Source organism: Pectinophora gossypiella, chromosome 13, assembly GCF_024362695.1.
Source record: "Pectinophora gossypiella chromosome 13, ilPecGoss1.1, whole genome shotgun sequence".
In the NCBI taxonomy this organism is placed as follows: Eukaryota; Metazoa; Arthropoda; class Insecta; order Lepidoptera; family Gelechiidae; genus Pectinophora; species Pectinophora gossypiella.
This window is the reverse complement of record NC_065416.1, coordinates 10,589,348-10,607,379: the sequence shown is the minus strand read 5'-3', so window position 1 is coordinate 10,607,379 and position 18,032 is coordinate 10,589,348. Positions and strand designations below refer to the sequence as shown.

Below are 18,032 nucleotides of genomic sequence, written 5' to 3'. Positions count from 1 at the left end.
CTGTCGCTGTCACACCTTTTGTCCAGTCAAATGGTTAATGTCATTAGCGGCAAATCACCACAATACACCACGACAAAACAATACAATAAGCCACGTCAAAAAAAAATTCACACCTATATGCAATTGCAGCCAGGATGCTACCTATTGCTACTGATTCGCATTCTATTTAGCGAGGAAGAGAATTTTTGAGCCAGATGGCGTTAAAACCATCGACACCCGCGTCCGCGAACATGGCCGACGCACTACAGTAGCGAGACAGCCGCTACAGAACCCTGATTGCATTATTGTACTGGATACGCTGAAGTTATACGCTTATTGAGTAAGTATATTTGGCCCACAAATTGCTCGAGTACAGTGGACATGCTCATGTCTATTATGAATTACCGACTTAGCATAGAGTATCATGGAGTATATTTCATCGCGTTGCACGTTGGACGGCCGTCCTACAAGAGCGGTTCTAAGAAGCTGATCCATTGTGCGCTGCATTGCACCATGCAGAATCATAAGTTATATCCATCAAATACCAAAATCATATACAACAGCTGTAACACAGAGTCAAAGCAAAGTTATGTAGAACATGACCTTGCTAGACATGCCAACAAAAAAATACCTACCTCGAAGTGTATGCTTTACCTACTTGAAGAAGTATATTTACTAGTGCTTGCTGATCGAATCATGCCATAACGGTCACCCTCGAAACAAATGCAAATTATTATCTTATCCTAAATAGGTATCGGCAAGTCATATGAACCATTGAAATGTGGGTTGGATTGAGCACTTGGACTTTTTGTTAAGTGTAAGATTTTTTGGACGAAATAAGGTCAGCAAAAGATCAATTTTGAACTATAATTATATAACTACATAGCTTCTCTTCGGTGATACAAGCATAATGCTTGTGTCTGTGTATATGGGCCTCTATTACAACACTTTTCTTATATGATATGATTCTGTGATATGTGACAATAGATCGAAAATTCGGTGGCATATTTACATAAAGTTGACGGTAGTCCATAATATAGAGTTGATATTACTGTTCACTGCCTCACTTGACTTTTAGAAATAGCATTAAAAACCCTACCTAATAATAACATCCTGAATTTGATCCCGGTGCGAAGTGTCCGGTAATCCTACCGATAGAGAACCCTCAGCACTCCTCAAATTCTCCTGCCAGGTAACGAATTTTGAGACATAGCAACTAATAGTCGGCTCAATGGTTCTATTTTTCAAAAAAGAAAATTTTTAGAACTAACCCAGTACCTAGTTATTAAAGCTATTATAGAGGTAATATTACTTAATCTCCGTGGTGTGTTAGTCATACCCAGTAACGGTAGAAGATGTGGGTCAAGCACTGGGAAATTAGTGAGCAGCCGACCTTACTCATCAGTCGCGGGGGCACAGTATAGATCATTGGATTATTTGTGTGTTATGCTATTTTAACTTCCGGAGAAGGCATACTATACAGAGTGATAACTTTATAACTAATTCAGACCATGATTCTGAGTTAATATTAAGTAGAATTATACATCGCAAAATTCATGTTTTTTGTTTTTGTGATTTTTAATTCTATACTTTTGTGATGGAAAATTCCACCTGATATTAACTCAGAGTTTTCGTTACGGTGTCACTTGCACCCGGTACAAGTACGTACAGGTAGCCATACAAGTATGTATGGGTGTTAGTGAGTTGTAATGAACACTGAGGGGGAGGATTCAGAGCATGATTCTGAGTTGATATCAAGTGGAATGTCCTGACGGATGTAAAATTGCAATATTGCTTCTTAGATGAATTGTTTCAATGTCGCCTTCAGACTCACCATCAGAGTGTTGGCTTTTTTGATTAATAAGCATAATTATAAAAAAATCTTCTCACAATGAATGAACCCAAGCAAATGCACAAACATTGCAGCGTCGTGATTCGTAAGCAGCGAGCTCGTGGGTCAAAGTCACGTCGTCGGCGCCCGCGCAGGCCGGGCACGTTCGCGCCATATGCGACCGCGCGCCAAATACAGCTACCGTATGCTACTTGCTCGGTGCAAAGTTGCTGTTCAAATTGATAGTATTATATATATAAACATTTCTTAGACTTAGGTATCTAGATCCTTAAGTACCTAAGGGTATTTTTAGGGTAGGGTAGTGAATGCAATCCCGCCCAACGGGAAATAAGCGTAAACTTGTGTATGTATGTGTGTGTATGAAACTGATGATTAGGTTTCAGGATGCTCGATTATTATGCTCAATAGAATAATTATCATAAAATATTATATAACGAACACTCACAACTAAATGAAGCCAATAAATTCAGCTAATGAGGGACTTTCCAGGCTACGTTCACCAAAAACAATATAGATGGCGTTGTTCAGTTTAAACGTGAAAATTACCTATTTTCTCATTACTCTTTTATATAATTATTCTAAAATACAATGTAATGGGAAAAGCATATTTAGAAATAATTAATTCTTGATTCTTGATAAATATTTGATTCTTGATTCGTGGAGCAGCGTGGTGGAGTATGCTCCATACCCTCTCCGGTTGATTGAGAGGAGCCCTGTGCCCAGCAGTGGGACGTACATAGGCAAACACGTACGGGGTGGGACGTATTTATGTATGTTATGTAATTCTTGATATTTGGATCACATTATGTATAGCATGATGTTGCTAAGTACTTATACTGCTTCTCTTTATTTGGATCAGAATGATAAAGGATTCAAGATGTAATTGTCCCCAAAAACAAAGATGAAAGATGCATTATGTCTGTTTTCAAAGTTAAACGAAGAACAAACTGTACAGCGCCATCTATATTGATTTTGAGGAAAGTACCCTAGAAAGTCCCTCATTCTTCCCTACATTTTTACTCAAATTTCTAATTCGCGATCACTCTTGGAATGCAGTTTTAACATAAGTGCTTAGTTAACATTATGATACCTATATCATAATGGTGACAGGCTTCCACATTTATAGCTCTTTATTTATATTTTATTATTATGATTTTTCTTTTTTTAACAGCCTCCGTGGTCTAGTGGTTAGAGCGTTAGGGTCACGATAGGTCCGGGTTCGATTCCCGATGGTGATATTGTCGAAATCACTTTGTGAGACTGTCCTTTGTTTGGTAAGGACTTTTCAGGCTTGAATCACCCGATTGTCCGAAAAGTAAGATGATTCCGTGCTTCGGAGGGCACGTTAAGTCGCTGGTCCCAGCTATTAGCCGTAAAAACGCCTCCACCAACCCGCATTGGAGCAGCGTGGTGGAGTATGCTTCATACCCCCTCCGGTTGATTGAGGGAAGGCCTGTTCCGAAGTAGTGGGACGTATATAGGCTGTTTGTGTATTTTTCTTTTATTAAGGAAACAAACAGCTTGTAAAATATCCCTATACCACTACCTACCTATGTAAGCTGTATGTGTATAAAGAAGAGCTCAGTGAAGTGTGGTGTGGGTGAAGCATGCGATGGATGTACCACTGACTATTCCAATTTAAGACATAGACGTGAGCTTATGTTATGTTTGTTTGTGTGTGTTGTTGTTTTGTATGACTTCTGTAACTTATTAATGGAAAATATGAATTAGTATAGTTTTATTTTGTTTTATGTTACTGCTATGTTAGTTTAATGTAATATTTTTTGTACGCGTATGTATTTAGGGCGGAAGGCAAGAAGGAAACCACTGCCCTATTTTTCCCTAAAAAAGTAGCATCGAAAATGCTGCACCGTCAAGAGCGTGGCTCATAAATTGGTGATGATGTCTCCATGTTACGTAGGTCATCTGATCATCATAGAGATAAGCTTACCTGTACCGTCTGTTTTCTTTGTATGTTTCAATCAATCTATAATTATTTATTGCACAAAGACATAAGTATAGGACATGTACAAACGAATAAAATAAACAGCAATTTTTGCCGCGAAACCTTAGGGTGAAAGAACTTTATATACTGGAGCGCGGGATGATGAAATACACAAAAAACAAATAAAATAAAAAAAATATAAGAATAACTAATAAAATGCTTCATAACAGCTTCATTAATTACATTAGTTTACTAAGAAACTCAATTACAGCGCACAATTCCAGTATTAGCACTTACCAGTAGTAGTGGCTTGGCTAGCCACATCAGAAACCATAACGATTAATGTAATAGCCATAAGTAATTGCAAATGATCTCAGTAATGTCCTTTGTGTTGGTTCTATTTCAGATTTGCTCCATAATAAGGTACTTAAGTATATAAGTGTCTACCTGTTTAGCTCGTTTTAGCAACTTACCGCTCCCGATTAGGTGTCAGTACTAGAGACAGAATAGGAACATTCTAATGTAAATACATTTGACATTTCGAAGGTTTTATTTCTTATATAAATGTCGATAGTGGCTCGATAAAACAAAGCGGTTTTACATATTGTCGCAGGACTTTGAGCGAAACGGAACTACACTTTCCCACGTGTCAAATAAAGTTGGGAACTGGCCAATTCTTAATTTAGTAATATAATCATAATTAACCTCAAGTCTTGAAACATAAGGGAATGTTAGATTGGTTTGGACACGTAAAGCGGATGAAGGATAATAGACCTAGAAGGAATTACATTGACCAAATTGGAGATATCCTTAAAAAAGGTTTAATATGATCTACTGTGAACCGGCGTGCGTGTATGAAGCGATTAAGTGTGTCAGCATCGAAGCAAATGGAATGCTATAGTCTCTGCTTACCCCGGTGGGAAATAGGCGTGAGTTTATGTATGTTAAAACATAATATACTAAGTGTACCTACGAGTATTCGGTTTTCAAAATATTGTCTTACCTACTTATGCTGATTATTTTCAAAATTAAATCAACCGAGTTCTTATCAAATTGCGTCCCTGATTACGCACAGTTGGATTTGTAATAAAGGAAACATGAATGTTGATTGTAGGAAATTATTACACATTAACCTTATATTGACAGGTAATTCAACTTTGTTATAATTTGTAAAAAAAACATCCGCAGGAAATGGATAAGGAAAATCTGAATTTGTTAGGGGAAAATGTATTCAAAAATAGTTTTTTTTCTATTACTAGGTATTTATTATTAGTAGTAAGTTTTAGTCATTTTAGTTTACATGTATAGAACTGAAGGGTATAATAATATTATTTGATATCTATCAAAATCTCTGCAAACCGTACTCAATATCCATATTGTACACAAATAGGGGTAAAAAACTGATGCAACTTTAAAACGGTCGGTAATCTGCGAGAACGATCTTGTAAGCAGGCAGCCACGATGCGCCCGGAGCTGCGTTTCGGTTGGAAATCAGTCTAATCTTGGTTCAAGCCGTAGCTACCGCAAGTCTAGACAGCCCAGCCACCGGGGACACTGAATGGAGCCCTATTTCCCAACATAAATGAAGGAACCACTATCCAACTACAATTTTGTTAAATTGCTTCCCTGCTTTGTAGAGATAAACAGCTTTCAAGATTGTTTTCGAGACTGTACCTAATTCCAAACGGGAATTTGAATAGCCCTCCCGCCTTTTGTTTTCCGTGCGGTATTGTGTTAATTGCTTGCATTCGATCGACGAATTACCGACAAATACGCTCCCCTAATTCATCGTGCACAAAGACCATACAGAAGCTCCGGACACAAAACAAAGGCAGCCACGCAAAAACCCAAAGAAATTTTAATCAAACGAAATTGCTCCTTGTACGCACTTCATTGTGTGTCGACAATAATAACCCACAAAGCGCCACGCACACGCGAGCAGCCGTGTCACGACGCTCAGACGAGGCACACATGGACGCACGGCGCATGCACTAAAGTTCAGTGTAGTCGGTTCCGTTCACCCGAAGTTTTAGTAGTTAGAGTCGCGCGTGGTCGCGTGGAGCGCGTGTCGGCCGCTGCTCCTACATTGTTTATTTTCACTCACGAAACACTCGATCCAAACCGAACTTCGATAATAGTGCAAGCATTCAATAGAAACCATACAGTCTACTGCCACTCCTGGAAACCGGTGCCTTTATTATTGTTCAGATTATCGATTTTCTTAACCCGTAAACGAGTTAGCTAACTCTGCAATTTCCGAGTTAATTCATTCGGTGTAAGTTTCAGTGTGATCTGTAAAGTTGTTAGTGCTTTCAGTGTCAGCTGTGGAGCTTTTGCTGTCTCGCTCTGTTGTGTTGAAAGCGAAAGGAAGCTCAGCTCTGGGAGTTGTTTTGTTTCACGCTTTTCTTCGGGCGGCTATAGAGAGAGTGTATTTAGAAAACGTAAGTTTATTAAGTTTGTTTATTATTATTTTACTTCCTGTATCATTACTCATGTTATTCTTGCTAATTTCCTTTATTGGCTTTTCATTAAATATGTTATAATTATGTCTACTTTTCTTATCAGTAATATTATTTATTCTGACATTATTTTCTTTACATTTTTCTGCATACTTTTGACTTTTTGTTTGTACTGTACAACCCTGCTCAAACTAGAAAGCGGGCAAAAACTATTTTACAAAATTAATGGACCTTCCTGGTTCATTTTTGGTATGGGAGTATCATGATGACTGGCTATTTAGTTGATGTTGTTCCTATGCGTCTGCATATGTTATATTCGTAGATTAGTGCCGGTCATACGGACTTCCATAATTAAACCAGCGTCAGTTATAAATAGTGCCACTTAGTCCTACTTGCTGTTACTTGCTCACTGTTATCCTCGGCTTTGGCGTCAATATTTAGGCCTTCAACTTGCATGTGGCTTTCGTCAGTTTTCAACTGTAGTCTTCTTATTTTATATTTAAGTACTTTCTTCGGGTCTGTTTTGTTGTTAAACCTTCTTAATCTTTAGGTAGGTGTACATTATAAAACTCCAATTACATATTTAAAAAAAAATGCCTGATGATAAGTTGGTTTACACTAATAGTTGGTAGTTTAGTTTCTTGCCCTTATCCTTTGTTGTTATCTATCGTAACCCTGACACCAGTGTTGATGAGATCGGTCATTGACCTCACACCCCATATGAGAGAAAAAGCTTTTGGATGTGACTAAATTGTTCGAATCATTTATGCAAACTTTAAACTTAAAGAAATATCCAATTGGAATCAAATTAAAACCTACCTAGAAGCTAGATTTCACCTCTTCTGCAAAAGGAAACTACTAATGGCGAATGGGCGATTACCCTCATTGCCCCATACTAATTCGTTATGGTTTATAATGTTCAATAATAAATATGTTTAATGTAAGTAAGTAATATAACATACCTTAGCCATGACCATTTAAATGGGTATTTTGTCAAATACCTACCTCAACTGTCGGGACATTTCCTTCTATATTAAAGTATTTTCTGTCCTATTAAGTATGTACTTACTTTTGGTGTTTCCCTAAGTTTTTCCTGTATATTGAAGGTTAGTATTTTGCAATATTTGTAACAAATATTTCCTCAAAGTTGTTGTTTCATCTCAATAACGGTAATGTATCAAGTAATAGGCTGTACCCATAATGCATTGTGGTTTTTCTACGACATTAACCTACCTACCTACATACATTCCATAATTATGTAGGTACTTCTTCTTCTTCTTTCTTCTTTCTTTCTACTTACATCACCTATGACGTACGTAGGTATTTTACTTTCAACAACTAGTCTGGAATGTTGGGTTTTATTAAAGTTAATAATATGTTTTAGTTCCTTCAGAATTCCCAAGCAACAATAATGGTAAGATACAGGGGGTCCATCCTAATTACATTATTGGTAATACATATATATACGTACATAATCTCACACCTATTTCTCACCGGGGTAAACAGGGAGTATGGAATTCCATTTGCTTCAATCCTGACACACTTCTCTTGTTTCCTCCACATTCATCTATCTTTTCATACACGCACGACGGTTCAGAGAAGAATCGTACTGAACCTTTTCTAAGGACATCGTCAATTAGTTCAATGTACCTACGCTACGTCCTTCTAGGTCTTCCTCTGCCAGCTCCACCACCAACCTCCGCACGTTTTGGTAATGATTGAAGTTATTACGTTCCATGTGGTTATTGAAATTATTATTTAGTAATTAGTGCCTTCTGATTTTCTGAAAAATTAGATAAATCTGAATATACAGTTATTGGATTTTTTTCTTTTAAAATTAGTATCAATAACATAGTTTTATAATTTATGTTTTTTACTTACTGAGCCATGCTATTGCATTCGTTCAATATCAAGCAACTTTAATCTATTAATCAAGGCATTATAATTTAACCTTTTTTTATTAACTTCAATTTCATACCTAATCTATATTCGGAACTACAGACATTTCTTTTTTAATTACTTACTGTACGTTTACCTCTACGACAGTAACTAGTTCACTACTTGGCCGGAAACGGACCTGCGACACAAGATCTTACAGTTTCTCCTCAATCAACTGGAGTGTTGATACTAGTCTTCGAAGATTGATGTTAAGGGCAGAAGTTATCTCATCAACATAATTAACCTTATCATCTGACAGTTTAATATTATGTCAAGTGTTGTTATCGAATGGAGCTTCTTGTGAGAGCTTTCTTATCACTGGATATCCTGTTTTCAATGTTATCGTTGTTTACTTTCGTTTCTGTAGGCTTATTAGCTATCACTCTTTCATAGGTCTATGTCTTTGTAGGTATTTTTATCTACAGTGATTGATATAGATAGAGCTTATCGTTTCGCCGTATCGCTTTCGTCGTAGTATTATTTGTAGATAAATATTACTCAGTCTTTATCCAATAACAGACCAGATCTCTTCTTACAGCCTTCTTTTCTGAGTAATGTTAAACATGTATCCAGAATAATATCAAATGTGTGACAAGCTATAGATAAGTTGCTTGAGTGTTTTATGGCATCCAATAAACGCAATAGGTTAACAACCTCTGACTACTTCAAAGAATGTTATTCATTGAACATAACATAGTATGAAAGTATACGCACATTATACATTCCGAGCACAATAAATTAACAGGTGCAAGATTGCACGTAGATAAAAATATTGACTTAGTTGCTAATCTTTACTTGACCTACTGTGAAGTAATGCTCTACACATACAATATCTCATTTTCACAGTCTTTTTCTTATCGCTATCATCTAACACGATCTTTGTGTTGTTGCAGAAATCGCTTCGATATCTTGTGCATACAAGAATATTGTAGAGAACAAACAGCGCGCCGCCCACGTCGCGCGATAAGGACTCGCGCCGCGTCCCGTCCGCAGAGAAATTAATCTGGCACTCGGCGACAGGAAACATGTCGATAAAGCAGCCGACACCCGCCTGAACCACTGCAGCGCGCGCGCACTGAACATGCTCAGCTGACACCTGCACCACAGACGCACCATAATGCACCGCGCAGCCCCTACCACTGCCATTACCACACACACACAACCTCAACTCGAACCAAAGTCACCAGCGGAAACAGTGTCAGCTCACCCAAAACCAGCACAACGTTGCAAACTAGCAAATAATAGAAATATGGCAAATCATTCCAATGATAATTTAGATGAAATTCACGAACTGATCGACTTAGCTAGATGTAGGATACCGAATAAGGAAAATAACGAAAGCCAAATAGAATACGAAAGGTGCTCCTTCACAATCGCAGAGGCCGATCGATGCGAATTGCATAAGAAAGAAGACGTATACGGAAACGAATCGATTATCAGAAAGAGGGTAGAGGTCGACGTAAATGGTCGCTCAAGGCGGACCGCCGATTTGCAATTTAAATACGCTCGGGATGCGCAGGAGTGGATGGAGGCGGTCAAGAGAACAATAGGAGTGCGCGTGCGCGCGGTCGCCGTGCTGGGGCTGTTCCTGACGATGTTGGCGACATGCTCGGCAGCGCCGCCGCGTAGCCGACCCACGCGGAGCGCACTACATGACAAATCTGTGGTGAGTCTTTTTTATCATCCTATTATTGCCATAATGTATTTTATATCTCCGTTCTAAAAGGAAAGACAATAAAATTTGATTTTATAAGCTTCTTATGTTCTTACCTTTCAAGAACACCGAGTAAAGGTCGACTTGCACGGATTTCGTTAATAAATAATACGGATAGCTTAATTTACATGTAGTAGCGTCTTCACACTCGGCTCATGCATACCAAGTAGGTTGAAGATGTCTTCACAACTTTTGTCTCGTCTGAGCTTCGCCGGAAACTGACTACTTATTATACCGGGGTTGTCTGGGTTATCTGAAACTCGGACTGATTTAACAGACGATCGTTTTACATTCACTTGCTTTCAAGCTCCTTCGCAACCCGGGCACTAGTTTTACTTACAAAACACCTTAGTATTCATTAAACAAGTTGCCGTACTGCCAAGAAATGTCTACACTCACGTGAGTGTGTACGTATATAACGTGATCCCTTTGACCGACGACGCAGTGGAATTACGATCGTGAGGTTATGAATGAATGTGGGATATTCTACTTGCCTACTGCCGGCATTAATGCTGGGCCCGCATTGAATACCTACTTCCCTTTCATCTCGGGTATGTTTGATTCTCCCTTAAAGGGGCTGTTATCTAGTGACGGATTAGCGGGCATTTTGGGAGTATTCCACTGAGTACGGGTAATATGGGGACAAAAAGCTGGCGTGTCGTATTAGATTACTGGCTGACGGACGGACTGCTTGCGTGAGATTAATGGGCTAAGTGTCCAGTGGGAGGATCTCCACTACTCAGGAAGCAGTCTCCGTGTCATTTGTTTCGCGGATCGCCACTAAATGGGGGAAAAATCCGTCAGAGACATCCTCATACGTCTTCATACTGAATTTCGAAATTTCGTTTTCATTTATTAACAGTTTAAAAGCAGTATTGTGCTATTTACGGACTGTATTTTAAACGAGGCATGTTGCTAAACCGCGATAAATGTACCCTACTCTTCATTCATGCTCGCTTCTTTTACGGCACGTTTTAAAAACACGTTAAAAAGATTACGAGATAATTCGTCAGACTCGCAGGATGAATGGTATCAGATTTGAACCCGATTTAATTACAATTTAAACACGGCGTGACCGCGCCGGTTAGCGGCTTCCTGCGCGCGCGTCTATCTAGGTCATGTTTGCGTTAAACTTTAGTTATGCAAGTGATAAATGCTGTATGCAACACTCAAATCAGTTCAAAGCGAGAGTGGGATAGTAAACGCCGGTTCTAGTGTCTCGTAGGTACTGGACGTAAGTTCTTTTCTACGTATGATAGTCGCTGTGGGAAAATAGACTGGTTATAAATTTATAGGTACTGCTACATCAGGTGAAGCTTTTTCTAAGTTTATATTATATTTGCCTCAAAAAAAAAAAATCGCGCGTAAGGGAACTTAGTAATTGGTGCTATCGAGCGTATTGATTCTTTTAATCTGAATATCTATTAGATTATATAATATTAACATTACGCCCACCTATTGGCTGGCTATTTACTTTTTGCTGGGGATACTTCCCCAAAGGGGCCGGCAGAGGTGTATAATAAGTATATACCTACACCCACTCCTCGTCTGGTATGTTTAAGTCCCATGGATATTCCAGTATCACTTTGTATACCCAACCTTTCTTCTTGTTGTGTATTTCAAGATAATTCCTCCCTGGAAGAGAAAACATAGCCACACTACTTTTCAACGCCAAATGCAAAACAAAAACTATCGTAGACCATCGCACAGCCGAAAAAGATACCTAGACATTTTCCATTCACAGACGCGTTGCCTTGCTGAGTGCAATAAGTCGTTGCATATGGATTTATTATTCACCCCGATATGTTTTTCTGGAGGAGACTTCCACTCCATATCGCGTATTCAAGTGAATCTCCAATAAGACGAACGTGAATGGAGTAACAGAGCTAGAGAATTTCAATGTAGCTGGATCTAGGAATTATTATGTAATATTCTTCTACTTCAACAATAACGGGTTTGATAAGATGTGGTGTGGTGTTCTAACATGATGGACTAATGTTATGGGCGATAGGGTGATCCCTTATCACCATAAGGTTCATCATATCCAGCTTACGACATCGTATCAACAGTGGCTGCAAGTTGTCTTTGATTACTTGTGGCTCTGCCCACTCCATTAGGGATTACGGGCGTGAGTTTATGTATGTATGAGATGTGGTGTAAAAGACGATATAGTGACTAAGATTAAGAAGGGAATGTTAGGTTGGTTTGGACACGTAGAGCGGAAGGATAATAGTATTGCGAAAGCGGTATATAAAGCGAAAATTGATGGTAGGGCTGGCAGAGGAAGCCCTAGAAGGACTTAAATTGACCAAATTGGAGATGTCCTTAGAAAAGGTTTAGTACAATCTGCTCAGAACCGGCGTGCGTGTATGAAGCGATTGATGAATGTGGAGGAAGTAAGAGAAGTCTGTCAGGATCGAAGCAAATGGAATTCTATAGTCTCTGCTTACTCCGATGGGATATAGGCGTGAGTTTATGTATGTATGTGTAATGTATGTAATCGTACGGTTATGAGATTAACATCTGACCTAGATGTTAAGGTTACTATTGAACCGCCAAAGGCCCTGATATTATGGCTCGTTTAATAACTACATACTTACTAAGTTAATAGTAACTAGGACCGACTGCTATTCCATGTCCTCCGAAGATCGGATCATCTTACTTTCGGACAATCGAGTGATCGGCATGTAATGTTTGAGGAAATAGTAGTATAGACACGCGACACGTATCATGAGATAAGTCATGAGAAATACGTCTAATATGATAGTAATGACTCTATGACATATGACTATGACATTTTAAACGATATTGTGGAATTCATCTTTATTATACTTCGCGTTCTACTTCTACTAGGTGCTAATAGTTGTTCGTATATGGGATAAAGAAATAAAACGGGATATTAATATTATTTAATTTTAAAATAATAATTATTATTTTATTTTTTATTTATTTTTTATTATTTTATTATTATTATTTTAATTATCTTCACTCTTTGAATTTAATTAATTTAACAAAAAAACCCTTCTTCGCTTATCCTCTAACGTTGACATGCCACCATAGCCTAGCCTTTCTTATTTTTTAAAACTGCCTTACGTCCCATTCATGAACCATCCTCCATTCATACCATAAACAATCCAATCCACATTCATTATCCTTCCATAGTATTCTCACTTTCCTACACGTATATCTTCATCTAATACTGACTCATGCGTTTTAATCTGTTACTGATCTTCTGTTTGACGAAAAATTACATGACATAGCACAAACTCAGTGTCATTGCGGTGCCTTATGCTTTAAATGAATGTAATTAATCTCTGAACCTTTTAATTCTGATAACTATTGTAGGTAGTTCTCTGGTGTGTTCAACAAGAGTATGACGATATAGTGCAGTTAGTGTCGCCGCCCACACGGGCAATAAACTGCAACAAGCAAGTAAATGCGTCTTGATTGCATACCCCGCTAGAGGTGGGATCAGGTGGGCTGCTGTCAGTGTTACCAACTTTATAAATTTATAGGAAACAATAAGTTTATAAAGTTTGTATTAAGTATTTTATATATTTTTTGCAACTTGCAGACAGTAGAGTTCTAGATATTACACTTTCTTATAGGCAAGTAAATGTGTCTTGATTGCATACCCCGCTAGAGGTGGGATCAGGTGGGCTGGTGTCAGAGTTACTAACTTTATAAATTTGTATTAAGTATTTTATATATTTTTTCGAACCTGCAAACAGTAGAGTTCTAATATTAGACTTTCTTATAGTTACAACTTTTATTTAAAAGTTAACGAATAAATACTTAGGTATTAGGTATATCAGATATCTCTTACGATATGACGTAGAATCAATCTATAAATCAATAAAATCTATATAATTTTAAAATTGTATTCTTTTATTTATTATTGTGGCCCCTTCGATCCTTGCCACATAAATCTTATAGACTATACCAGATATCGATGTGATCGATGTTAGTGTTATCGATGTAAGTTGAAACTAGTAGGCGTTGAAATTAGGAGTCGTTGAAATTAAACACCGATTGGAGTTGAATCAGAGCTCCTACCCGTGTGGTGATTCTAATAAGAATGAGAGTCTAGTCCCCGCGCGCGTGTATATATAGGAAAACGCCCACTAAGCGGGGCGGGGCAAGGGCGCGGCGGGGGTGTGTAGCGGTGAAGCCGCGCTCAGTCCCTATCTTTCTCTTTATTTTTAAAAATAAAACTTACAAACTATTTACAATTTCTAGGCAATCATTATACAATCATAATATAATCATAATACAATCATAATTTGCTTCTTGTTGCTTCTACGGCGAACATATTCTCCCGCCGCAGCTGCGCAGCTCGATGACCACGTCGCGCAGCTGGACCATCTACGGTTCGCCGTCCTCGGGTGGCGATGTTGGCAGGATGACCAGCTTCTTCGTTGGCCGCCGCAGGATCCCCTTCGTTGTCCTCACGTCGACCGCCCTCGTCTCGCCGTCTGGTCCGGGGTAGGCAGCCACGACGACACCTCGCGGCCACGAGTTGCGAGGCAGCGTGCCGTCAGCGATCAATACTAAATCGCCCACGGAGATGGAACCCTTGCTGGCTCGGGGCTCCCGCCGGTGTTGGAGTTCAGGTAGGTACTCCCGTACCCATCGCGCCCAGAACATGTCGGCTAGGCGTTGGCTCTTCCTCCAGTCTTTGCGGCCGGCGTCGTCGCCCTCCGTGAAGGCGCCTGGCATCGGCACCCGTGATGGACCTCCCAGGATGAAGTGGTTCGGAGTGAGGGCCTCTGGGTCCTCCGGTGATGTCGACACGTGTGTGAGGGGTCGACTGTTGATGGTGTGCTCGGCCTCCACCAGTAGCGTTGTCAGGACTTCTTCTTTTGGCGCGCGCTCGTGCAGCACCACGGCTAGTGCTGATTTGACGCTGCGGACCAGTCTCTCCCACGCGCCTCCCATGAATGGCGCGCTAGGAGGGATGAACTTCCAGGTGATGAAGCGAGCGGAGGCTTCTTGTTGTATGGCCTCCTCGACGGCGTGCTTCATCTCGACGTCCGCACCGCGCAGGTTGGTACCCTGGTCTGACCAGAGCTCGGTGGGGCACCCGCGGCGGCCTATGAAGCGCCGCAGTGCCATTACTGCAGAGTCGGTGCTGAGGCTCCCGGCGAGTTCCAGGTGCACTGCCCTGGTGGTTAGGCAGGTGAAGAGGACTCCGTACCTCTTCTGACGTGCGCGACCCACGGTGACTGTCATGGGCCCAAAGTAGTCAAGCCCCGTGTAGGTGAAGGGCCGCTGGTGATGGGCTAGACGGCTCCTTGGATGATTGCCTGTCGATGGTTGGGCTGGCGTGGCCCGACGGATGCGGCAGACCTGGCACTTCTTCAGTTCGTTGCGCACGGCGTGGCGGAGGCGCAACACCCAGTAGTGCTGTCGCACCTCATTTGCCGTCGTTTCAAACCCTCCGTGGTGTAATTGCGTGTGCACCCACTTGATGTACAGCCGCGTCCATCGGTGGTCTCCATCCAGGATGACGGGCTCCCGTTGTTCTGTTGTGATGTCGGCGGCGGCGGCGATCCTCGAGCGTAGATGTATTAGTCCCTCTTCGTCAATCATAATCGACAGTTGCTTGAGTCGACTGTCGGCCGGCAGGGGCTTCTTTCTTCTTATAGCTTCTAGCTCCGCGCTGAAGGCCTCTTCCTGCACGGCGCGTATCCATAGTTGCCGTGCGCGATGCAAGTATCGTGCCGCGAGAGGCACGATCTTTCTCTGCTGTCTCGGCGCATGTTTGTGTCCTGTGCCTCGTCCCGTTTCTCTGTGCGCCTGTACCTTCTTCCACGTCGGGTCTTCCTCCGCACGTTTCTTGGTGCGTTTTCTAGCGGCGGCACACCTTTCTCTTCCCTTTAGTTTTTCTATGAATTGTAGGACACGCGCCGTGACACGTAGTAGTTTTGCCCACGATGAAAAACGTGTTATGTCGGGTAGCGCCTTCCCTGTTCTTTCTGCGGCGGTCGTCGCGTGCACTCTCTCCTCGTTTGTGTGTTCAATAGTCTCTGAGATGTCCTCCGCCGGCCAGGTGTCTTCTGGTCGATACAGGAAAGGCGGGCCGCGGAACCAACGATGCTCGGAGGCGAAGTCTTTCGGCGTTCCTCGTGTAGCGTCGTCGGCCGGGTTGTCTCTCGTTGATACCCAACGCCATTCGTTTGTCTTAGTCTCCTCTGCTATCTCGGCGACTCGATGAGCTACGAAGGGCTTGTAGGCTCGTGGTCCCGTTCGCAACCATGATAGGACGGTCCTAGAGTCGCTCCAGAAGTAACGACGTGCAGGCTTGATGTCGTGTTCCTCTTGCGCTGTGCGGGCTAGGCGGCAGCCCATTACGGCCGCTTGGAGCTCCAGTCGTGGTATCGATGTCATCTTGCTGATAGGTGCCACTCTCCCTTTGCCGGCGATGAGCGAGATGTGTATTTTCCCGTCCTCGTCGACGATTCGCCAGTATACCGCAGCGGCGTAGGCAGAGCTGCTTGCGTCCACGAAGGTGTGTAGCTCCACGAACCGGGCGCATGTGAGCGAGGCATAGCACCGAGGTACGGCTAGTTGTGAGAGGCGCCGCGCATGCTCCGTCCATTTTTTCCATGCTTCTGCTTCGGGGGTAGGCAGCGCGTCGTCCCATCCTATTCCGGTGCGCCAGGTGTCCTGAATGATGCGCTTCGCTTGTATGGTCACGGGCGTGGCGATTCCCAGCGGGTCGTAGAGTGACATCGTCGTTCGTAACGCTTCCCTCTTCGTTGGCACGCGCTCGCCGTGTAGTATGTCGGTGGGTATCCGGGCTTCATTCATATTGAAGGACAGCGTGTCGCGCTCTGGGTACCATATCATTCCCAGTATCTTTTCGGGAGCAAGCTTGACGATGTCTTCTTTCGCCTCGGGCGCCAATGATGATAGTACGAGTCTGGAGCTCGATGCCCATTTCTGTAGATAGTAGTTGGCGCGGCTATGTATATAGGCCACTTGACTGGAGACTTGTATTGCTTCCTCTTCCGTTTCGAAGCTTGCCAAGTAGTCGTCGACGTAGTGATTGTTGATGATTGCCGCCGCCGCCGCCGGATATTCTTCTCTATATTGTTCGGCGTTCCTATTCTTCACGAAGATTGCCGTGCAGGGGGATGAAGTAGCGCCGAATATTACACTCTTCATGCGATACTCGACAGGGGGTCCCTCTCTTCTATTTCCGCGCCAGAGGAAGCGCTGCATGTCTCGATCTTCCGTCCTTATTGAGATCCGCATAAACATGTCCTTTATGTCAGCCGTCACCGCCACTCTTCTTTGCCGGAACTTCATCAGCACTCCTGGTAGGGATCGAAGTAGGTCCGGCCCGGACAGTAACATGTCGTTCAGGCTGACTCCTTGCACCTTTGCGGCCGCATCGTGGACGATCCTCAATTTCTCTGGTTTCTGCGGGTTCATAACTGCAAAGTGTGGTAAGTACCAAATCTTCGTTTTTCCCTTCGGCGGCGTGGGCGCGACTTCTGCATAGCCGTTCTCTATCAGCGTGTTCATCTGCTTCTCGTACCGCCTTTTCATTTCTTCATCGCGATCTAACTTCCTCTCTATGGCTTGAAGTCTTCTCAGGGCGGCTTCGTAGCTATTAGGAGGGTCGTAGTCGTCGCTCCTCCAGAGTAAGCCCGTTTCGTATCCTTCGTTTGTGCGGCGAGTGGTCCTCTCTAGTGTTTCAAGCGCTCTTCTTTCTTCCTCTGTGTGGAAATGTTTCGGTTCCACTCCTAGGACTTCCAATGCGAAGTGGTCTCGAAGCAGTTTTTCTATTGCTTGATCATCTTCTACGATCCTCGCGTGATGTACTCGATGAGCGGGGCCTCCCGCCGGTGTGTGCCGCACTCCGTGCAACACCCATCCTAGGTCCGTGCGCGCGGCGACCAGTTGGCTGTCTTGCTCGCGTCTGACTTCATGTGCCAGGAGTAGCTGCCAGTTGTCTTGTCCTATTAATACGGTTGGCGTTCCCCGGTGATAAGTCAGCTGGTCTTGTAGGTCTTCTAGGTGGCTCTGTCCCGTCACGGCGCACGCCGGCACGCTCTGCGGCGATAACTGCAGGTTCTTCATCGTGCGCGCTGAGATGCTGTAGCTGTGCGTGTCCTCTGGCGCGCTGATGTCGAA

The 18,032-nt window shown here is 42.3% G+C and overlaps 1 protein-coding gene across 1 annotated transcript in view; it reads left to right on the top strand.

Moving 5' to 3' along the window:
- Positions 1-5,804: 5,804 nt before the first annotated feature.
- The window catches only part of LOC126371800 (matrix metalloproteinase-14-like), a 197,648-nt gene continuing 185,420 nt past the window's right edge, over positions 5,805-18,032 (top strand). The window contains exons 1-2 of the mRNA XM_050017158.1: positions 5,805-6,217; positions 9,067-9,839. Of these exons, the coding sequence (XP_049873115.1) occupies positions 9,291-9,839 (549 nt within the window). The 5' untranslated portion in view covers positions 5,805-6,217; positions 9,067-9,290. The remainder of the gene's footprint in view (positions 6,218-9,066; positions 9,840-18,032) is intronic.